Source organism: Oryctolagus cuniculus, chromosome 13 (assembly GCF_964237555.1).
Source record: "Oryctolagus cuniculus chromosome 13, mOryCun1.1, whole genome shotgun sequence".
NCBI classification, from domain to species: Eukaryota; Metazoa; Chordata; class Mammalia; order Lagomorpha; family Leporidae; genus Oryctolagus; species Oryctolagus cuniculus.
In genome coordinates, this window is record NC_091444.1 from 77,515,066 (window position 1) to 77,538,281 (window position 23,216).

The 23,216-nt window shown below is 41.3% G+C and overlaps 1 protein-coding gene and 1 long non-coding RNA gene across 15 annotated transcripts in view; one reads left to right on the plus strand and one right to left on the minus strand.

Moving 5' to 3' along the window:
* Window positions 1-23,216, plus strand: part of LOC100359008 (F-box DNA helicase 1) — an 87,978-nt gene that overhangs the window by 18,917 nt on the left and 45,845 nt on the right. For all 14 annotated transcript variants that reach the window (XR_011381591.1, XM_070055791.1, XM_070055800.1 and 11 more), the window contains 14 exons: window positions 2,885-3,075; window positions 3,868-3,960; window positions 4,297-4,391; window positions 6,366-6,534; window positions 7,221-7,443; window positions 8,107-8,194; window positions 8,278-8,364; window positions 9,730-9,866; window positions 14,029-14,128; window positions 14,217-14,335; window positions 16,074-16,149; window positions 16,765-16,962; window positions 17,557-17,682; window positions 18,957-19,063. Coding sequence is in view for 13 of the 14 variants with exons in the window: in XM_070055791.1 (XP_069911892.1) it covers window positions 2,885-3,075; window positions 3,868-3,960; window positions 4,297-4,391; window positions 6,366-6,534; window positions 7,221-7,443; window positions 8,107-8,194; window positions 8,278-8,364; window positions 9,730-9,866; window positions 14,029-14,128; window positions 14,217-14,335; window positions 16,074-16,149; window positions 16,765-16,962; window positions 17,557-17,682; window positions 18,957-19,063 (1,809 nt within the window). In the remaining variant the exon portion in view is untranslated. The remainder of the gene's footprint in view (window positions 1-2,884; window positions 3,076-3,867; window positions 3,961-4,296; window positions 4,392-6,365; window positions 6,535-7,220; window positions 7,444-8,106; window positions 8,195-8,277; window positions 8,365-9,729; window positions 9,867-14,028; window positions 14,129-14,216; window positions 14,336-16,073; window positions 16,150-16,764; window positions 16,963-17,556; window positions 17,683-18,956; window positions 19,064-23,216) is intronic.
* Window positions 4,259-6,488, minus strand: LOC138845015 (uncharacterized). Its single transcript, XR_011381592.1, has 2 exons — window positions 5,902-6,488; window positions 4,259-5,682 (listed from the first exon to the last, which is right to left on the minus strand). It is a non-coding gene; the product is annotated as an uncharacterized lncRNA (long non-coding RNA).

Here is a 23,216-nt window from a genome sequence, read left to right on the forward strand (position 1 = left end):
CAGAGAGCTGGATCAGAAGTAGAGCAGCCATGTCTCGAACAGGCACCCATATGGGATGCCAGCACTGCAGGCAGCGGCTTAACCCGCTACACCATAGCGCCAGCCCCATGGTGATTAGATTTGACTAAAGGTTATATATATTTTTTTTTATCTCTTCCCTCTCTTATTCCCACTCTTATACTTACCAGCGATTACTTTTCAGTTAAGTTTCAACACTTGAGAATAACTGTGTATTGATTACAGTATTCAACCAAAAGTGTTAAGTAGAACAAACAAACAAAATACTAAGAGGGATAGCGTATTAAGTTGTTCATCAACAGTCAGGGCAAGGGCTGATCAAGTCACCGTTTCTCATAGTGTTCATTTCACTTTAACAGGTTTCCTTTTTGGTGCTCAGTTAGTTGTCACCGATAAGGGAGAACATACGATATTTGTCCCTTTGGGACTGGCTTATTTCACTCAGCATAATGTTTTCCAAATTCCTAACAGGGATCACTTTTCACTTAAAATATTTGTTTTCAAAAATCTTCAGTCTCTGAGTGCTTTGATGTATTAACCTTGTCATTGGGCCAATGCCATGGCTCACTTGGCTAATCCTCCACCTGTGGCGCCGGCATCCCATATAGGCGCCAGGTTCTAGTCCTGATTGCTCCTCTTCCAGTCCAGCTCTCTGCTGTGGCCCGGAAGGGCAGAGGAGGATGGCCTAAGTGCTTGGGCCCCTGCACCTGCATGGGAGACCGGGAAGAAGCACCTGGCACCTGGCTCCTGGCTTCGGATTGGCGCAGCACCAGCCATGGCAGCCATTTGGGGAGTGAACCAACAGAAGGAAGACCTTTCTCTCTGTCTCTCTCTCTCTCTCACTGTCTAACTCTATCTGTCAAATAATAAAAAAAAAATCTTGTCATTGTTCCTACTGGAGAAATAAAAGGCCTTATAATGATAGATTTCAATTTGGAGAGAGTTTTTAAAAATATTTCCTCGATTTTCTCATTCTGTTAAGGAATCTGCTCTGAAATATTCCTGAAACATTCTTGAAACATGGTCATCTAGCCTTTGAACACTTGGAATAATAGGATTTTTTTTTTTTTTAAGATTTGTTTATTTGAAAGGCACAGTGACAGAGAGAGAGGAAAGAAGGAAAGACAGACAGAGAGAAATCTTCCATCTGCTGCCTCACTCCCCAAATGACCACAATGTCCAGAAGCCCAGAACTCCTTCCAGGTCTCGTGTGAGTTGGCAGGGACTCAAGCACTTGGACCATTGTCTGTTATTCCTCAGGCACATTAGCAGGGAGTTGGATCAAAAGCAGAGCAGTCAGGACTTGAATCAGCACTCTGATATAAGATCTTGGTGTCACAGGCAGTGGCTTAACCCATTGTGCCACAATGCTAGCCCCAAGATTTATTCACAAGACAGCTCATTCTTTTTTTTTTTTGAGAGGCAGAGTTAGACAGTGAGAGAGAGAGAGAGAGACAGAGAGAAAGGTCTTCCTTCCATTGGTTCACCCCCCAAATGGCCACTATGGCCGACGTGCTGCACCAATCCGAAGCCAGGAGCCAGGTGCTTCCTTCTGGTCTCCCTATGCGGGTGCGGGGCTCAAGTGTACTTGGGCCATCCTCCACTGCCTTCCTGGGCCACAGCAGAGAGCTGGACTGGAAGAGGAGCAACTGGGACAGAACTGGCGCCCCAACCAGGACAAGAACCCGGCGTACCAGTGCTACAGGAGGAGGATTAGCCTAGTGAGCCGTGGTGCCGGCCAAGACAGCTCATTCTTTACAACCTTTGTTTGTTTAAAAAGGACAGAGAAAATCAGGGTCCTGCTGTAGACACACAGTGAGATAATATGAAGCTGGAAATAGCCTTCAGTTTCCTGAATCTCAATCCTGTTGCTCCTTGACCAGATCAGGGGTTCTCAGATTTTCTCTCTCTCTCTTTATCTCCCACACACACACTTTACCTTTCAAATAAAGAAATAAATAACTCTTAAAACTTGAAGAAATAACATGTGGCGGGCATTTGGCTCAGCAGTTAGAGTTTCGGCATAGGGTGCTCCCAAATCATGCCATGATGCCTGGGTTCAGTTCCTGACTCTTCTCTGATTCCAGCTTTCTGCAAAGGCATGCAACCTCCACCGGTATTCTGCTTGTGATAGAAGGTTGGAAACCCAGGCATCTGCATTTTTTCTCTCTGTCTTAAATGAAATGATTGCTGATGCTGGTAGAATGGGTTTTCTTTAACAGTGTAGTTTTACTGGGAGGTGCATGGGATTATCCTTTTTTGAAATGTATTCCCTAATAGGTGGAATTGTGATGATATAGACATAATGATATGTGTTAGTGAACCTTTACTTAGACATTACCAAATGGAGCATACTGTCTTCACAAAACAAGGTAAAATTTCAATATTTAATATTACCTAATAACTACTCAATAATAAAATAAATAGTAAATTGGCATCATCGTGCTGGAGAATTGCTGGTCTTGATTTCCTCCCTGAAGACCACTCCCAGGTAGTCGCTCACTAGCTGGTTGCCCTCTTTGTACTCTGTTGAGCACTTGTAGACCTGAGAGCTCATGGTGCCTGGAGAGGAATGGTGGGCAGCGGAGATGGAACTCATGTTTTGAGAGGTCCATCTCTGTGCGAGGTTCTTTGTTAGATGCTATATAAATGTTATGTAGATAAAGAAAAACTCAGATCTCAACTCTCAAGAGTGCTGATGAGAAGCAATCTAAAGTAAAACAAAAGGTTCTGTGTTTCCCACAGTTCAGGGAGTTTATAGATGGCACCCAAACCCCAGACGTGGCTTTCCTCGCCGATTCTCTGAATTGTATTGATCGCAGCCTGTGTCTGGTCTCTCCTCCCCTCTGTGCACCTCACTCTACAGGGAGTCAATGTCTGGGCTCTGGTGGCAGCTGTCGTGCTCCTGTCCAGCAGTGTGAATGACATCCAGAAACTGCTCTTCTGCCTCAGGAGACCCAGTTCTACAGTGACCATGCCAGACATCACTGAGACCTTGTACTGCATAGCTGTGCTGCTGTATGCCATGAGGGAGAAGGGGATTAACATCAGCAATAGGTAATGCCTTGCAAGGAAAAGAGGAGTCCCTGATAAAGTGAGAAGGTCCTGTACTTGGTTCCAGCTCCAGCCCAGCTGCTTAGCACTGGTTCTTACTGCTTCTTGGCTATGTTTGGTTTTTAAGGTCACAGCTCATGATGCTCACGATGCTCATGATGGCTAAAGAGCATGTCCTGATTTCTTTCTCCCTTTGACATGATACACAGAAATATCATACCTTTCCTAGAACTATGTTCTCTAAGAATGCTTTTGTCAGCTGCATATATATTTAAATCAATTTCTTCCCATTTTTTTCTATAATGGTAATGTTTTCTTTTTAAGTTTTTGTTTTGTTTTTGAGAATCAGGGGGAGAGAGAGAGAGAAAGTGAGAGCTAGAGAGAGCAAGTGTGCAGTCCTGAGAACAAATTCCCTTCTGCTGGTTCATTCTCCAAATGCCTGCCATGGCACCCAGATGAGGCCAAAGCCAGAACCAAGAACTCAGTACAGATCTCCCACATGGGTAACAGGAACCCAATCACTTGAGCCATCACCAGTATCTCCTGGAGTCTTCATTAGGCATAAGCTGGAGTCAGAAGTCAGAACCTGGTATCAAACTCAGGTACTCTGATGTGGAACAAGGGCCTCTTAACCAAAATCTTAACCACTAGGCTAATGCTTGCCCCAAATGGTGGTATTTTGTTTTTAGAAATGGTAAGGAGTTTACATATACATATATCTGAAGAAAAATAAGGTACAGATTGTGACTTGAATTTGAAACTGTCTGTATCTGCTTTTTTTTTTTTTTCTGTTAGAATCCACTACAACATTTTCTATTGCCTGTATCTTCAGGAAAATTCCTGTGCTCAGGCCACAAGAGGTAAAGAGGAGCCATCTGTTTTGCCAGGGTATGTATATTTAAAGGTACAGGTATGCATTTTGTCTTTCTCATACTTAGCTAGTGGAGCTGTTTTATTTTACTGTAATTGTATTGATGTGTAATTGATATTATGGAAAATTCATCCATTTTAAGATTATATAGTACCGAATGATTTTTAGTAAAATTTCCTGAGTTGTGCAACTACCATCATAATCTAGTTTCAGAGCATTTTTTATCCTCTTAAGTGGAGGGTTTTTGGGGCAACTTTCATTAATCCAAGTTTGTTTGGTTTTTGGGCAGTTCCTCCTCCCAGCTTTTCAATTACATTTTCTTTTCTACTTTTTTTTTTTTCTCATGATTATAGCAAGAAAACAACCATCCAACTTACACATGAACAACAACTGATTCTGAATCATAAGATGGAACCTCTCCAGGTGGTAAAAATCATGGCCTTTGCAGGTAAGGGAGCTTGCATCAGGTTCCTGGAATACAGCATCAGTTCATGATACTAACTTTTTGCCTTTTATCACTATGTTCCCTTCCTGCTTCCAACCCCAGCATCATTTTTTTCTTTTCTTTTTTTTTAAGATTATTTATTTGAAAGAGCTACAGAGAGAGACTGATCTCCCATCTGCTGGTTTACTCCACAGATGGCCACAACAGCTAGGGCAGGACCAGGCTGAAGCAGGGAGCTAGAAGCTTCCTCTAGGTCTCCCACATGAGTGCGGGGGCCCAACCGCTTGGACCATCCTCTGCTGCTTTCTCAGGCGTGCTAGCAGGTAGCTGGATCAGAAGTGGAGCGGCTGGGGCTCAAACCAGTGTCCATATAGGTTGCTGGTATCCCAGGCAGCAGCTGTACCCACTACACCACAGTGCCGATCCCCCTGCTCCTTGACCAGAGCATCTTTACTGTGACCTGTTATCAACCTACTTCAACCAAATCATCTCAAAAGCATTGGAATTCTTGTTTAGACAAATAGTTCATAGGAATTAGTTTGTGGGGTAGAAACCAGTGGGATTAGTTAATCCTGTCTATCATTTATCATCGTATATACTCACATATTGCTTTTTAGAGATGAGTCATATTAATCACCTTCTCAGATGATTCTAGTTGCCACCTAAGAAGAGTGATGTTTTGGGGGCCCTCCCTCCTTTGGCTCCAAGTTACTTTCCTAAATGTGTTGTTTGCTATTTTCCTATCTCAGTCAGCTATGCTGCTCTACTTACAGTCTCCTAAAGTACTTGGCTGTTCTTCTGTCTGAACCTTTGCTCATGCTGTTTTCTCTAACTGGAACCCTTTCCTGCTTCTTTTCTGCCTAAATATCCCACTAACAACAATCATTTCTTGTCTGCAATGTGCCTGGATAATCCTAACAGCATCCGATAAGGTTAATTACGTGTACGTATTTTATAGATTAAAGAAATTGAAATTCAAAGACTGGCTTGATTTTACATAAGCAAGTCAGCAGTAGAGCCAGAATTTGACACTGGATCTGTGTGTCAAAATATATACCTTTTTGTCTTCATGTCTTTCCAGTCTCATGATTTTCTTCACAACTAGATTGTGATGTGTATTTTAAAATTCACTCATAGTGCTTCGCATACAGCTGAATATATAGTAGATGCTCAATAGATATGTGATAAATGGGGCAAGCGTTTGGCCATTAGCTGATAAGCCAGTTAAGACTTCTGAACTCCATGTATGAGTGCCTGGCAGCAATACCTGCCTCAGGCTCTTGACTCCAGCCTCCTGCTTATGCAGACTCTGACAGGCGTTGGTGATGACTGAAGTGATTGGATGCCTGTCACCTACGTGGGAGACCTTGATTGAGTTCCTAACTCCTGGCCTTGACCACAGCCGGGGGTTGTTGTGGGCATCTGGGAGTGAAACAGTAGATGAGAGGTTTCTGTCAACCAATCAGTCTGTCTCTTTCTCTCTGTATCTCTCAAAAAATAAATGAATAAATACTTGTTAAATCAATGACAGACTAAATAATGGAATAATTGCATAATAGAGAGGTAGGGCCGACAGGAGACTTTCGAATGGATCACAAGAGTCTTGAATCTTACGTGTATGCTTTAGGAGCATAAGTGACTGCTAGGCCTTCAATAGCCATAATTTTCTGAATTCCTCTTTCTGAGGCCTTGATGATTGTCCTTGTCCTCATACATCCTACAAGTAAATGTTACCAATGTGTTGCTGAGGAGCAGACTGAAGCTCAGTGAGCTCAGGTGACTTGCTGTTTATTACTTAGCTAGAATCTGCAGAGCCAGGATCCTAGCCTGCTCCAGTCTGGCTTAGAGTCTGCTGATCCTTTTTTGACAGTAATGAAAAGTTTGTTCCTGCCAGGGCAGGATAAGCCTGGGCAAGACCTGGTTGGAAAATTCGTTGCCTGGTCAGAGGGTTACATCTTCTTCTCACGGCTTTCCTAGGCACGGGGAAGACCTCTACCCTTGTCAAGTATGCAGAGAAGTGGTCTGAGAGCAAGTTTCTCTATGTGACATTCAACAAGAGCATTGCAAAACAAGCTGAACTTGTCTTCCCCAGCAATGTCATCTGCAAAACCTTTCATTCCATGGCCTACGGACACGTTGGACGGAAGTGAGCATTACTAATGCTGGCATCTTTGTCATATCTTACTGTTTTTCACGTGATCTTTATGATTGCATATGAACCTACGTCATGACATTAAGAAAATGTAATGCTGTTATCTCCCTTTATAGGCCAGAGATAAATACAGGTTTAATGACTGATACTTTTATCTTACAAAAATATATTACTCACCAATGATAATATCTTGCTGAAGGGCATTCTCAGTTCTCTGTAATTGAGGCACAAAAAGTTGAAATGACTTGTTTGCAGTTTGAGGTGTCAAAAATCTTGATTAGTTTTAGGCTTTCCTCGGAGAGCTGGTCAGGGGCCCTCAGCAGAAGTCTGCTTGCCGCAGGTTTCCCAGATGTGGAGTTTTAAAGGCACATTGAGTACCCCCTTGGGGGGCCTCTTGGAGCCTGGACCCACACATTGGAATAGTAGTATTCGCTGTGAGCTGACTGACCTTCTGGACTATTGTATGTGAATTCCTAAAAGCCTATTGTCAGCCATTTTTAGTCAAGTGTGGACCTTTCAGAACTTCTCTGGCATTTAAAAACTTCTGTCTCGTGTGTGTGCGTGTGTGTGTGTGTGGTCCTTAGAGCTACCTTGTGGTGTCGTTGGAGGGAATGGAGGAAATACTGAATACCACAGTGACTTGAAAGTCAAATACTGTTTATTTGGTGTGTACATTGCAGATACCAGTTGAAGAAGAAGTTGAATCTATTCAAGTTAACACCCTTCATGGTCAATTCTGTTCTTGCTGAAGGGAAAGGGGGATTCATAAGGGCCAAGCTAGTGTGTAAGACTTTAGAAAACTTCTTTGCCTCGGCTGATGAAGAGCTGACCATCGATCATGTGCCTATTTGGTGTAAGAACAGCCAAGGACAAAGAGTCATGGTGGAACAGAGTGAGAAACTGGTGAGTACTCCAGTAGTATAGTGTGTTTTCTGTCTTTCTGTCCTCAGAACTCTGTAGGGAGTTGCCAACGGAGGGTGAGACTGTAGCCCCGTAGTGATCCCCGTGGATCATGTAGCATTCTCTCCAATGAAGTACACTCTTAGACCTCTCACTTCATTCTGTGACGGATAAGATACATCATTGACTTGCTCACGACTTATTAGAGCTTGTTGTTGAATCATCTCGTCCTGAAACCTGATCTTTCGTGGTGACTGGGAATCTTTTCTAATTTCTTGTTTCTTTGTGTTTGTGTTTTGGCTATTGGTTCTGCATAGATTTCGCTAGTAGAAAAGTCTATTATTTTTATCACAACTTTACAGTCATTTCTTTTGATGAATTACGTACCAGTAATAAATCTACAAAGATAGCTCATCAGCTGTTGTGACTCTGTGCAGTGCTCTGTCATGGACTTGGTACTTCCCCCTCATTTTTCTTGGCATCAAGACCCTCCACAATATTTAAAGGCTGTCAGGAAGCCTTAGGAGGTTCAGGAGGTGCCTGCTGTGACCATTCTATGATGATCTTTTACTGAGATTGCTGTATGTGGAAATGAAAGTGTAATTTCAGAGTTCTGTCTTTTCCAAAGTGTTAAATTGCAAGTTACCATTATCTCTTGCTTTCCAGAATGGTGTCCTTGAAGCAAGCCGACTGTGGGACAACATGCAGAAGCTAGGGGAATGCAAAGAGGAGGCTTACCAAATGACTCATGATGGTAGGCCATTTTCCAGACATTTTCTATCTGTTAAATGTAGCTGTTTGTTTTTCAAGTTATGACTCACTACTCCCTTCTTCTAGGCTATCTGAAACTCTGGCAGCTGAGCAAGCCTTTGCTTGCCTCTTTTGACGCCATCTTTGTGGATGAGGCCCAGGACTGTACCCCAGGTGATAAACTATTCAGGACATCAGTAGTCTCAAATACATAGAAACAGCATCATGATTATGTAAGAGGACATATGTGTGAAATAAGTTGATCATTATTATTTGTGATAAAGAAGAAGAGCAAATGATACTTAGTCATTCAGAAATCCTTTTTTATTTGACTTGATTTCAACAGTTGTCCTTTCTCTACACCTAGAGCAGGTTTATTTCCTCCATGTGTTTTACTTAAATTTTTCTTAAAATACTGACTGAATGTAGCTCATGAGCTGATAAGGACCTTAGACTCATTCTGAATGGAAAAAGAATTCATAGTGAAAATTTCATGTTGTGGACTTCTCAAGTGGCGATACGTTTTAGAAATGTGACTTTCTATGTCACTTTTGGATAACAATGTGAGAGAACACAGTTTGCCTCTTTTTTTACTTGCCTGTATATCTTCTTATAATGAGTAATTCATCCAGGACTGAAAACAATCTGCATCCCTAGGCACAGAAACGGTTTCTTTTGTCTATTTCTTTTTAAAGATTTATTTATTTTATTTGAAAGAGTTACACAGAGAGTGAAGGAGAGGCATAGAGAGAGAGAAAGAGAGAGGTCTTCCATCTGCCGGTTTACTCATGCAATGGTCAGAGCTGTGCTGATTCAAAGCCAGGAGCTTCTTCCAGATCTCCCACCAGCTGCAGGGGCCCAAGGACTTGGGCCATCTTCCACTGCTTTCCCTGGCCATAGCACAGAGCTGGATTGGAAGTGGAGCAGCCATTACTCAAACCGGCGCTCATATGGGATGCCGGCACTGCAGGTGGTGGCTTTACCCGCTGTGCCACAGCACTGGCCCCTCTTTTGTCCATTTTAAAATTATTTATATTGGCCGGCGCCGCGGCTCAATAGGCTAATCCTCTGCCTCGTGGTGCTGGCACACCAGGTTCTAGTCCTGGTCAGGGTGCCAGATTCTGTCCCGGTTGCCCCTCTTCCAGGCCAGCTCTCTGCTGTGGCCCAGGAGTGCAGTGGAGGATGGCTCAAGTACTTGGGCCCTGCACCCCATGGGAGACCAGGAGAAGCACCTGGCTCCTGCCTTCGGATCAGCGCGGTGCGCCAGCCGCGGCGGCCATTGGAGGGTGAACCAACGGCAAAGGAAGACCTTTCTTTCTGTCTCTCTCTCTCACTGTCCACTCTGCCTGTCAAAAAAAAAATTATTTCTTTTGAATGAGTGTGTCTGTGCTGCAGAAGAAGGCAGCTTTGCTGTCGAGCATGTCCTGGCTTAGTTTTGTGAAAGCATTCTCACCCTTTTCTTTCTTAAACAGAGTTTCTTTTTGCTTCACGGATTGGACTCCTTCATACTTACTCAACTTTCCCTCTTATTGGTCGCAGCTATCATGAATATAGTTTTGTCTCAGCCATGTGGGAAGATCTTTGTAGGTGACCCCCACCAGCAGATCTATACATTCCGTGGTGCAGTCAATGCTCTGTTCACAGTCCCCCACACTCATGTCTTCTATCTCACACAGGTAAGAGCGCTTTCTCTGAGTCCTCACACGTATGTGTATAAGGAAGCATTTGATTTTCCCTCCTGGTTTTTTTATGTGCCAGACACTGTACATGACATTAAGCCAGATCACTGAATGTAGCAAATCCATGTTCATAAATAGTGGTTCTCTATGTGCCAGACACTGTACATGACATTAAGCCAGATCACTGAATGTAGCAAATCCATGTTCATAAATAGTGGTTCTCAATGAGTGGTTGTAAGGGCGTCTGCAAAGTCAAAACTTTCATCATAGGTATTTGCCCTTTTGTGCTCCATTGACATTTGCACTGTTGGTGTGAAGCAGTGATAGGTGAAACTGCTGGCATCTACCATGGATCGAGGTATTGGCACCAAACTAGACTAGCAGTTGTCATATTCTGTCAGCACATTCAGGGTAAAAAAAAATAATAATAATGATCTGGAAACTCACTCAAGACTGCCCTTGATGAAGCGCACAAAAGCGTAATATTTGTTGACAGTTTCGTATCTGTCTTTCAATATTCTGTGTGTTGAAGTGAGAAGGATACCCAGAGTACTTCTGCTGCAGATGGAAGCTTGGGGACTGTATGAAGAGGAACACTGTTGCAATTGAGTTGTGAGCTGAACTGGCAGCTTTTTCTTACACTTTCTTTTACTTAAACAAACACTAACAGATCAACTCTAATTATTCAGACTAAGTATTTGACATTTTCTCAAAGATGATTGAAATGAGCTGTGTGACTTTCAGGAAAACGACTAACAGTGTCTGCTGCCAAAGATAAAATTGTTGCCTTTCGAGTGAAATTAGAAGTCAGAGAAAACTTGTACGAGCCACAGTGAGCATGACAACTCCTGGGTCCTTGAGTGGGTAAAAACATGATAAACATCTCTTCCCTTTTTACCTACACACCTGCGAGAGGCTACATTTTCTTCATGAACTTCAGCCAAGATAGTGTACCCAACAGACTGAGCGTATGTGTAAACATGAGAAGCCAGCTGTCCTCTGTTGAGCCAAGAATTAGAAATTTGCAGAAAGTGTCATCCAGTGCCACTCTACTGCATAAATTGTTCTGCTTTGAAAAATATTCCAAAAACATGTTTCTTGCTATCATGTTATAGGCTTATGACTGTTTTTAAATGAATTCAAGTTTCTAATATGTCAGATATAGACAGAGCTTCTGCAAAGAAAGGCTCTTTGGAAGCCTCAGTAATTTTTAAAAATGTGAAGGGTCCTGAGGCCAGAGCTTTGTGAACTGCAGCTTTTAAGAAACTCATTTCTTGTTGGAGAATGTGAGATGTGTCACTTGTATTCGAGTGAAATCATGCTGTTATGTTACTGAAATGTTCTGTAGACTCCCATGACTCCATGTAGTTTATTCCCTGTCCTTTGTGGTGATTTCTGGTGGGATCAGCTCGGAGTAGTTACATTTTTTTAATAGACAGTATGTTATTTTAGAACATTATTATAAACCAAAGTCCATAATTCATTCAAATTTCCTTTTTAAGTAATGTCTTTTGCTACTCCAGGATCCCATTCAGGATACCACATTATACATAGTCATGTCTCCTTAGGCTCCTTGGTTTGTTTGTATTCTTGAAAGAGGGAGAGCGCAGTGTATCTTCCATCTATTGGTTTACTCCCAAAATGTCACCAACAGCCAGGCTAGAGCAGGCCAAAGCCAGGAGCCTGGAACTCCATCCTGGTCTCCCGTGTCAATGGCAGTGCCCCAAGCACATGAACCATCATCCACTGCCACCTAGGATGCGTTGGCAGGAAACTGCATTGGAAGCAGAAGAGCTGGGACTCAGAGCCACAGTCTTGTATGTCATGGGGGCATCCTAAGAGGCACCTTAACCTACTGTACCACAACGCCCATCCTCACCTTAGTCTCTTCTTGGCTGTGAAAGACTTTCCTTGTTTTGATGACCTGAATTGTGGGTTTTTGTTTTTTGTTTAAGATTTATTTTATTTATTTGAAAGGCAGAGTTACAGAGAGAGAGAGAGATCTTCCATCCACTGGTTCACTCCCCAAATGGCTGCAGCAGCTTGAACTAGACTGGTCCAATGCCAGGAGTTTCTTCTGTACCTCCCACGTGGATACAAGAGCCCAAGTTCTTGGGCCATCCTCCAGTGCTTTTCCAGGCACATTACCAGGAAGCTGGACCAGAAGTGAAGCAGCTGGGAATTGAACCATCACCCATATGAGATGCTGGTGTTGCAGGCAGCAGCTTAACTCTCTGCACCAACGCCAACCAGTGAAAACCAGATTTCTAAGAAATACTAGTCTATTGCTGTATTATTACTCTTGTGTAAATCATAACCCAAATTATAAATATTCATTGTTCCATACTGAGGTAAATGATTGAATAAGTAAATAAACCTATCAGAAGACGTCATTTCCTTTCAGAAGAATTCCTTGAGAGCATGTGATGAAACAGTGTTGTACCTCTGTGGTCTTCTTTGTAAAACCCATAACTCTAGTCTAACCATGAGATAATGACATCAGACAAATTACAGTACAGAGGAATACTACAAAATATTTCTCAAAACTGTCCAGGCCAGGGGCCATGTTAATCTGAAAAGTAAAGAGGGGAGACTTCCCGTGCCCTCTGTTAGCTTTTTGTATAATTTAGAGTTTGCTAGATTTGATTTGAAAAAGGTAGATTTGCTTAAAAGTAGTTCGCTGCTGGTATTGGGAAGAATGGAAAATAACAGTTCTTTAGATTGTTCCAGGGTTCTTAAAAGCAAGCTCATCATTTATTTCTGTGTTTATTGCTCTTCTTTTTTTATTTTCTTTTTTGTAAGGGAACGATTTAATAGAAGTGTTTGGGAAAGATTATCTGACAGCAGGAAAGAGAATAAGTGGGAAGAGATGAGGTGAAAAAGCCAAAAAGCTAAGCCATGAAGTTTGAGTTTCTAGGTAAGCTGGTAGCAGGGGTAAGAAAAGATGACATATAGGATGATGAAAGAATTCTCAAGGTTTGGGTTTAGAGGCGAGAGATGACGAAAATAGATTACTCTAGGGTTTCCAGACACAAAACATTTTTTTAAACTTTTATTTAATAAATATAAATTTTCAAAGTACAGCTTTTGGATTACAGTGGCTTTTTCACCCCCATAACTTCCCTCCCATCTCCCGCTCCCTCTCCCATCCCATTCACATCAAGATTCATTTTCAATTCTCTTTATATATAGAAGATCAATTTTGTATATATTAGGTAAAGATTTCAACAGTTTGTACCCACACAGAAACACAAAGTGTAAAGTACTGTTTGAGTACTAGTTATAGCATTAATTTACATTGTATAACACATTAAGGACAGAGGTCCTACATGGGGAGTAAGTGCACAGTGACTCCTGTTGTTGACTTAACAATTGACACTCTTGTTTATGGCGTCAGTGATCACCTGAGGCTCTTGTCATGAGTTGCCAAGGCTATGGAAGCATTTTGAGTTTGCCAACGCCGATCTTATTTAGACAAGGTCATAGTCAAAGTGGAAGTTCTCTCCTCCCTTCAGAGAAAGGTACCTCCTTCTTTGATGGCCCATTCCTTCTGCTGGGATCTCACTCACAGAGATCTTTCATTTAGGTCTTTTTTTTTTTTTTTTTAAATTTGCCAGAGTGTCGAGGAGGTGGCATTGTGGCATATGAAATTAAGACACCACTTGTAACACCGGTGTCCCATGTTGGAGTAGCAGTTTGAGTTTCCACTACTTCTGATCCAGCTTCTGCTAATGTGCCTGGGAAGGCAGGAGATGATGGCCCACGTACTTGGGTTCCTGCTGCCTGCGTGGGAGATTGCAATGGAGTTCCTGGCTCTGGTTTCAGCTTGGCCCAGACCTTGCTGTTGTGGGCATTTAGGGAATAAATCAGTAGATGGAAGATCTGTCTCTCTATCTCTTCCTCTCTTTCTGTCACTCTGAGTTCAAAAGAAAGGTGAGAAGATGGGAGTAAGGAAGAAGGAAGAAAGAAAAGTCAGTAACTTTTTGTAATTACTGATAATAATTATTGCCAAGCTTTTATTTGGATGTAAATGATTTTTCACTAGAGAATTTCCAATCCCCTTTCTATGGAAGGTGAATCAGACCTTGGCAATCATAGAAATGTGCTCCATATGTCAGTATGGCTTGCTAACTCCTTTTGTTGTGTTATTTTCCAACAGAGTTTTAGGTTTGGTGTGGAAATTGCTTATGTGGGAGCTACTATCTTGGATGTCTGTAAGAGAGTAAGGAAAAAGACTTTGGTTGGAGGAAACCATCAAAGTAAGATTTCCCATTTCTTTTTTTGGGACAAAAGTTAACTTTCCCTTTTATTCTGATTCATCACAGAGTTTGTGTTCTCTCCCTAAAGGTGGCATAAGAGGTGATGTCAAAGGGCAAGTGGCCCTATTGTCTCGGACCAATGCCAACGTATTTGATGAAGCTGTACGGGTGACTGAAGAAGTACCTTCAAGGATACATTTAATTGGGGTAAGATTAAATTTCTGTCCAATGTTTCTTGTGCAGAATGTTTGCAGACAAACATTCAATAAAAAGACTCAATTGGGATATAATGCAAGAAAGCATTTGAGTTTTTTACTCTTTTTGTCAGACTACACCATGACCAAAGTCTACCCATGGCCATTCTCATTATGCAAGTGAAGTTTCATGTAAAAGCACACCCAATAAAGATTGAGGATCTTCCACTCTGTAAAAACTGAATACCCTCCTTACCCTTGACTATGCAAATGAGGCTGCTAACTACCTGAAATATTTCTGATTGTGTTGTCCATTAGTATAAGAACAGTTGAACTGACAGCACACTGGGAATCACTGTTTACTCTAAAACACATGAAGTGAAACACCTGGGTTCTAGCTCTGGCTCTGTCACTAACTGTGTGGCTTGGGGCAAGTCACAACTTCTGTGTGCCTCATTCGCTCCATCTCTAAGATAAAAAAACTGACTGTTCTTTAACTGTTCCACAGGGAAGTTAGGAAGATTAAATGACATGTTTAATTTTTAACTGTGAAGCAAAAGTATATGACTAAAATATATTCAATTCATGTATGAAAAAATATGTTTGAGGACCTACTGGGTGCTAGTACAGTAAATGTAGTCAGTGAATCTTAAAAAGGTATAAGATATTTAAAATTTTTTATTTATAAAGATTATATAACTATGTTGTAGAAATTTTAGAAACTAAAAGAAAACAAACACACACACAATCCAAGTATGTCATGTAGTAATTCTCACTTTTGCTAATTATTTTTGTCTTTGTCCTTACAGATGTGTATTTTTGCATAATTGCAGTTATGCTGTACATAGAAATACATGCTATTTTTTACTCAGCACATGAATGTATTTTCTTTCATTGCTACTTTAATAGTTCTGTAATATTTCATCTAATAGACATAGCATAGTTTAGCCATTTTCATTACTGTAAGAGAAGAGTGTTTTGGGGATATCATCCATGCAGGGCATGAAACAAAATGAGTTGTTCTGTTCCCTGCTCTTACATCCGTTGATTGCCTGTTTCATTAAACTTGATCTCACATGTGTTGTGAATTACAAGGTATGCTGTCTTATTTCAGTTCCTGTTGTATGTCAGTGTTTTATCTGTCCCTTCCAAAAAGATAGAAACCCTTTGGGGTATGGGGCCCTTGTCTGTCTGTCTTCAGTGCTGGGCCTGGTGCTTGTGAGTGCTGGAAGCACAACCAGAACCTAGCATGTACTTCTTAGGTAGAACAGGCCTAACCTCCTTTAGAACCATAAAATAATCTGAACCTATAGACAGACATTTTCTAGTTCTTAAAAGAAACAATGGTAAGTATTCATGCTCAACACCTTGTATTCAGATACCATTTATATTTTTTGCAACCATTTTATATTCCTGTAAATTAGACTTAAATTATGCTTGTACTGATGAAACAGCAACATGCAGCTAAGACTAACTTTCATTAAAAAATAATGCAGGAAGTCTTTAAAGTAGCAACCAAGACTTAATAATTATGAGTTTTGGGTTCACCTTATAGCATGGTGCTTTGTACTTGAAGTTTCCTGCTTACTGTCTATGCATTGGGTGCAATTGGAGATGAGTTTCCAAGAAACATCTCATTTCAGAATCCCATCACTGTATTTGTTTTGTAAATCAAGAACAAAAACCAAACCAAAACAAACAAACAAACAAACAAAAAAAAAACCAAAAATCCAACCAAAACACTTTTTCAGGGAATTAAATCATTTGGATTGGACAGAATCATTGATATCTGGATCCTTCTTCAACCAGAGGAAGAACGGAAGAAACGTGAGTACCCACCTGGCCTCGGTGCAGTTGAAGAAAGCACTCAAGCAACAGGGATGGGAAAGGAAAGAACCAATTCTAAGTCAGTGTTCTTTTGTCTTTCCAGAGAAGGGGGTGGCTAGTGTTACTCTTTTCCTAGGAGGAGTGGGATGCCTAAGACCTCCTGTTTTCAGAGATCCTGACAGATTTTTCCAGATCTTTCTCCCAGCATGCTGATTTCTTTCTAATGTTGGTCCCTTAGACCATCATTCCCCACATCTTTCTGTCTTCCCGGGCAACTTCACACGTTGATAATGTCCACGTGGTCCAAAGGATAACCTCTGACATTCCTATAGCACTTTTTTTTTTTTTTTTGCTTTTGACTGCACTGAATCAAATCCCTGTAAAGTAGGTGAGGATCTCAAGCATAGAGTTGTTGATCCTCAGCTGGAGACGAAGAGGCTACTGCACTGACTTGCCCAGGGACACACAGAGTTAGTGATACAGTCAGGACCAGAACCTGGGTCTCCCAACTTCAAGACCATCCACCATCGTGCTGTTGGTTAGGAATGTGCAGCTACTGCCGCCATCAGTTAGTGTGGCCTGCGTCATATTAACCTATATATGTGTTCTCCTTAGGAAACCTCTTCATCAAAGACAGATTTATCAGAAGATGGGTACACAAAGAAGGCTTTAGTGGCTTCAAGAGATACGTGACGGCTGCCGAGGACAAAGAGCTGGAAGCAAAGATTGCAGTAGTTGAAAAGTATAACATCAGGATTCCAGAACTAGTAGAAAGGATAGAAAAATGCCATATAGAAGATTTGGACTTTGCAGGTAAGGAAAAAAAAAATGACTCTTACCTTCTCTGCAGGAGGAGGAACAAATGTGCTCCTGCTGCTTCTGAACATTTTTGTTTATTTTCATCTTATGTGGAAGGTGAGAGGGAAGGAAGGAAGGAGGGGACAAGGGAGGGAGGGGAAAAGTGGGTGTTCTGTCCATTGGTTCACTCTTCAAATGCCCACAACAGCTGGAAATGGACCAAGCTGAAGCCAGCAGCCCAGAACCCAGTCCAGGTCACCCATGCAAGTGGCAGGGATCCAAGTACTTGAGCCATCATCACCTGGTGCAGACTCTCAGGCTGTGCATTAGTAGGAATCTGGATCAGAAGCAGAGTAGCCAGGACTTGAACCACTGAGGCGCTAGTGTGGGTTGCAGATGTCCCAAGCAGCAACTTGACTGCTATGCCACACACCCACCCTATTTCCTGATGTTTCTTACCTGCGTGAATAGTTGTGACCTGCGTGAGCATGTTGTTTAAGAGCTCGTCCTCCCTTTTAAGAGTAAAGTAGGAGCATACACTTTCTCTCCTTCTCTCGTTTCTTCCCCTGTGGTGCTCTCATCTAACTGTGTGCTGTGTTTTTATTCTAGAGTACATTTTGGGCACTGTGCACAAAGCCAAAGGCTTGGAGTTTGATACTGTGCATGTGTTAGATGATTTCGTGAAAGTGCCTTGTGCCAGGCATAATCTTGCCCAGCTACCCCACTTCAGAGTTGGTAAGGAGACTGGTTGCTCTTCGTTTGAGTGTTATGATCAATTAGCACTCAAGGGTTGAGTGAGATGCTTCCTTTAGACTACTTTGATTTTTCTTGGATGCTGTGGCCTCCTGGTAGGTAAAGTCCTAGAAACAAGAAAAAACACCTACTAGTCCTAAACTTTTGATTCTTATACTGTAATCAAAATCAAGCTCCCATGGGGTCCACTTCTCTCAGGCTGCTTATGAGACCGTTACACTTATAGTGGGCCTATTTAACACACATCTACTCTCAGCTTCAAAATTTTCTCCATCAGATATAAAAGCTTTGAAACATGGTTTCCCTGCTAACCAAGGTGTTTTCCTTTAATTAATTCTTCTCATTAAAGAGATCAGAATATCACCAAAGGTGAAATAATAAACACTGTCATTTGTCTGCTTTTTAGCAAAAACTGGCTGTTAACCATGGATTCAAACTTGAGGGTGTAGTATTGTAATGCTGAAAACATAAATACTAAACATCTCTTATTTCTGGTGGATATAGCCATAAAAGGAGGGAGAGCCATAAACAGAGGTGGCCATTGAAAGATACCAGCTGCTTTTGTTTTTTAAAGATTTACATATTTGAAAGTCAAAGTTAAGAGAAAGAGAGAGAGATCTTCCATTGGCTGGTTCACTCCCCAGATGGCCACAAAAGCCAGGGCTGAGCCAGACCAAAGCCAGGAGCTTCATCTGGTTGATGTCTTCTGTTGCCTTCAAACATTTCCAGGTTGGACTAAATCCATGCAGAGAAACAGTGTCAGGAAATGGAAAGAGGGCGGGCTTTAGAGATGACTAGACTTGGGTCCTGCTCTGGGCAGGTCCAGCTCTGGGCCTTTGATTACCTTGGCCTTAATTTGTGCCAATGACATGACCTCTGTAAACCTCACTTTCCCCATTGTGAGCAGAACTGGGATAATGAACATCACTACCTACCTGGCACATCACAGGTATTGAATAACCAATTTGCATATTCCTAGTGTGTGTGTGTGTGTGTGTGTATATATATATATACACTCTATATATATTGCCATAGCAGGACTAAATAAAACTCAGCATGTTGTGCCATTGGTCTGCGAGGTTTTTGTTTTGGGAATTGCCATTTGTAGGGAAATTCTGTATATACAAGCCAGCAAATCTTGAGTGGCTTTTTTTTGGAATGGGTTATGAGTGAGAGGATGTAAACATTTAGATGAGAACATAACTTTTTGTAAGTGGGCTTTTGAGTTTATTTTTTCCCCTTTACTTTTTTTTAAGAGTCATTTTCTGAGGATGAATGGAATTTACTGTATGTTGCAGTAACTCGTGCTAAGAAGCGTCTCATCATGACCAAATCACTGGAAAACATTTTGACTTTGGCTGGGGTAAGAGGCATGAGTAGCGTGAGTTAATCTGCCAGTGTTTGAATTTTGCTGGATTTGAATAAGGGGTCGATCTGTATGCCTGCAAAAGCCTTTGGATCAGAATCGTGGGTTAGAGGCAAAGGCCTTTATGTACAGAGGGTGATTGTGCAACACTAGTGCAAGAAGCGTTCTAACCAAAGAAACAAAGATATGATTCTCTTCTAAATTTTTCCTAATTCAATTTTAAAAGGGTTATTTTTAAAATACCAACTGTATTCATCTGTTTCTTAGTTTTTCTTTTGCTCAGTTAGTTCTCAACACTCCAGGAAGAAAAGAATGTTTTCTGCATCTAAACCTCCTCCCTCCCATTCCCTAGTCTTTCTTTAAAAGACAGCTGCTGCTGTCACTGAGACTTTCCCAAGAATATCCTTGCCAGAGAGGACACACTTAGACCACACTGGTCATTGTCACTGGCTAAGACACAAACATGCAAGTAGGTCAGCAGTTGGCCTCCACTGGTCTCCACCCTCATAAAACCGCCTTCTCTCTACTTCCTTTCCCAACTTTCCTGCCTTTTCTTGAGCTAGAGCAGAGATGATTTATTCTTCTCAATCTTGTTGGAGACTGCAACACAAATAACAGTTACCATCTAGTCCATCTTTCCTAAAAGAAAAATACTTAAGCCTGATATCTAAAACTTAAATGCAGGCCGGCTCACTAGGCTAATCCTCTGCCTTGCGGCGCTGGCACACCGGGTTCTAGTCCCGGTCGGGGCGCCGGATTCTGTCCCGGTTGCCCCTCTTCCAGGCCAGCTCTCTGCTGTGGCCCGGGAGGGCAGTGGAGGATGGCCCAAGTGCTTGGGCCCTGCACCCCATGGGAGACCAGGAGAAGCACCTGGCTCCTGCTATCGGATCAGCGCAGTGCGCCGGCCGCAGCGCGCAGGCCGTGGCGGCCATTGGAGGATGAACCAACGGCAAAGGAAGACCTTTCTCTCTGTCTCTCTCTCTCACTGTCCACTCTGCCTGTCAAAAAAAAAAAAAAAAACTTAAATGCAAAAGTTAATATAGTCTTCCTTAGTTACCTGGGAAACATGCAATTGTGTGTGTAGCAGAGTGATGTATTCAAAGTGCTACATTGTGCTGTTCTGTTAAGCAGATGAGTGTTACATGCTGTAGAGTCAGTACTGATATTAAAGGCTTTGACTTTTAGTGTAGGGTGGGAGTTGGGTGGAGCCATAACTGTTTTAAGTAAATGATATTCAAAGTCTCAGAGTTGTTAAGTGGTACTAAAACAGAAACTTGATACTTGTAATTGATCAAATGTGCCAACCACATTTTGGACACAAATCTATAGACAAATGGGATTTCTTTTCACATCTGTTTGAGGAATACAATTGGTAACTTTAATGGGAGTATTATAAAGCAGTAATCTCATTTTACAACATGGATTAAGTAAGATTTTTGTTTTACTTGTGAAAATTTTGAAACATGAAAAAGTTGAGAAAACAATACATTGAGTGACCATATACAAAGCACCCTATATGTATTTGGAGTACACATCTCCTAAAAAAAAAAAAAAAAAAAAAAAAAAAAAAAAAAAAAAAAAAACACACCTTTTTTTTTTCCTGTAACCACAGAGCTGTTTCCATGTTTTACAGAATTTAAAATAATATGTAACTCCTGCTACCCAGTCTCTAATCATATATACATGATTATCTAAAAAATGCCTTTTTACAGTTGGTTTGTTCAAATCAAGATCCAAATCAACATTTAAGTTGTTAGTCTCTTAAGTTAGTTAATTTGGAACAGCCAACACCCCCCCCCCTTTCTTTAATGGTCCTGTCTTATTACAGAAACTGGGTCAAATGCCCTATAAAATGTTCCACATTCTAGATTTGCTTCCTTATGTGGTTATGTAATTATCCTGGATTTCCTGTAATCAGAAGTTAGATGTAGAGGCCGGATTATATCCAAGCTTATCTGTTTTGGCTGGAATGCTCCCTGGAGGGAAGGGCTTTGTTCTTTGTCTGTCATCACATGTTGTCAGGTTGCCTATCACTCTTTTAGTAATGCTAAGATTACTCATCTGTTTTTAAAAAAAGATTTATTTATGTATTTCAAAGTCAGAGTTACACAGAGGGAAAGAGAGGCAGAGAGAGAGAGGTCTTCCATCTACTGGTTCACTCCCCAATTGGCTGCAACAGCCGGAGCTGCGCCAATCCGAAGCCAGGAGCCAGGAGCTTCTCCCAGGTCTCCCATGTGGGTGCAGGGGCCCAAGGACTTGGGCCATCTTCTACTGATATCCCAGGCCATAGCAGAGAGCTGGACTGGAAGTGGAGCAGCCGGGACTTGAACTGGCACCCATATGGGATGCTAGCACCGCAGTCGGTGGCTTTACCCACTACGCCACAGCGCCAGCCCCTATTCATCTTTCTTGTCAATCCATATTCTGAAAGAAAGAAAAATCAAATGTTCATACTGATAATTCCAATCCCAATTATTAATTATTATTAATTAATTATTAATAATTAATTATTGAGCTGGTTTTTGTTAATGTAACATAAATATTTAAAGGAGTTAAAATTGTGATGTAATGAGTATCCACTAAATCTGGAGATGGGACCCCCCAGCCGTCTTCTTTGATACTTGGGTGAACCCTGATGTCATGCCCATTCTCTGTCCTGAGAGTACCTAACTTCCCAACTCTTTACTTCGTAGTGTTTTCCCAAGTGTGTAGCACCAGCAGTTTGTGTACTGAAAATAAGACTTTTTTTTGCATGTGTTATCTTCGTTCTCCTTTTTTTTTTTTAAAGCTACACTGTGTCTATATTGCAGCACCTTTAACCTTTTACATTTGTAACTCGTGAATTTTAGTTATGCAGTCCAGTTCAGTTTTAACACTAAACTTTACTTCTTTTAACTTGAATCTTTCACACTGAAAATCTTGGTTCTTAATAGCATTTGTTACTTACTTATACCATTCTGTGTATTTCAAAATAATACCAGTATCATTGTGAATAGAATACTGAATGAAATGTAAGGTTTCCTAGAGGCTTCATTTCTCCTGAGCATATATTCCACTAATGATGGAAAACTAAAGTAAGATATTCTGAAGTCCCTTGAAATACGTCTGTCTGTCCTCTGGTTTTATCACCAGTGAAACGTACAATCTGAAATGTATGTTTGTTTTCAGTCCTTTCAGGGATGGCTTTGCTGCTTTTCAATTTGATTATCTTTTGAATCTGTAAGACCTGTTTATGTTTCCAAAGTCAAAGCTTTCTAACAAGAGGAATCTTTCATTTCTGTCCCCTTCAAACCATTCTCTGCCCCTACCTTTGGTAGCTATTTTTTTTTTAATTTCTAATTGATTTCTCTTTCAGTGTTTCTTTTTGCAGATATCAACAAATCTGTATGTATTTTCATATTCTCCTTTTTCATGAAAGATAGCATTCTACAAGGGGTCTTCAAAAAGTTCATGGAAAATGTATGTTATGGAAAAACTATGCGTGGATTTGAAAACTGTTTCACTCCAGAATAAACTACTTTTTAAAAAACATACATACCAGGGGATTCCAATTCAATCCCATCAAGGTGGCATGTACCAGTGCCATCTCACTATTCCAAGTGATCAATTTCAGTTCACAATTGATCATAGTGAAAGGACTAAGAGTCAAAGGGAGCACATAAACAAGTCTAGTACCTGCTAACACTAACCGATGGAATAAATAAAGAGGAGAGTGATCCAACATGGGAAGTGAGATACTCAGCAGACTCATAGAATGGCAGATGTCCTAAATAGCACTCTGGCCTCAGAATCAGCCCTAAAGGCATTCGGAGCTGGCTGAAAAGCTCATGAGAGTATTTCAGGCATGGAAAGCCAAGACACTCTGGCAAAAACAAAACAAAACAAAAAAAAACCCTAAATGAAAGATCTCTGTGAGTGAGATCCCAGTGGAAAGAACAGGTCTTCAAAGAAGGAGGTACCTTTCTCTGAAGGGAGGAGAGAACCTCCACTTTGACTATGACCTTGTCTAAATAAGATAAGAGTCAGAGAACTCAAAAGGCTTCCATAGCCTTGGAAACTCATGACTGGAGCATAGGGAGATTACTGATGCCATAAACAGGAGTGTCAATTTGTAAAGTCAACAACAGGAGTCACTGTGCACTTACTTCTC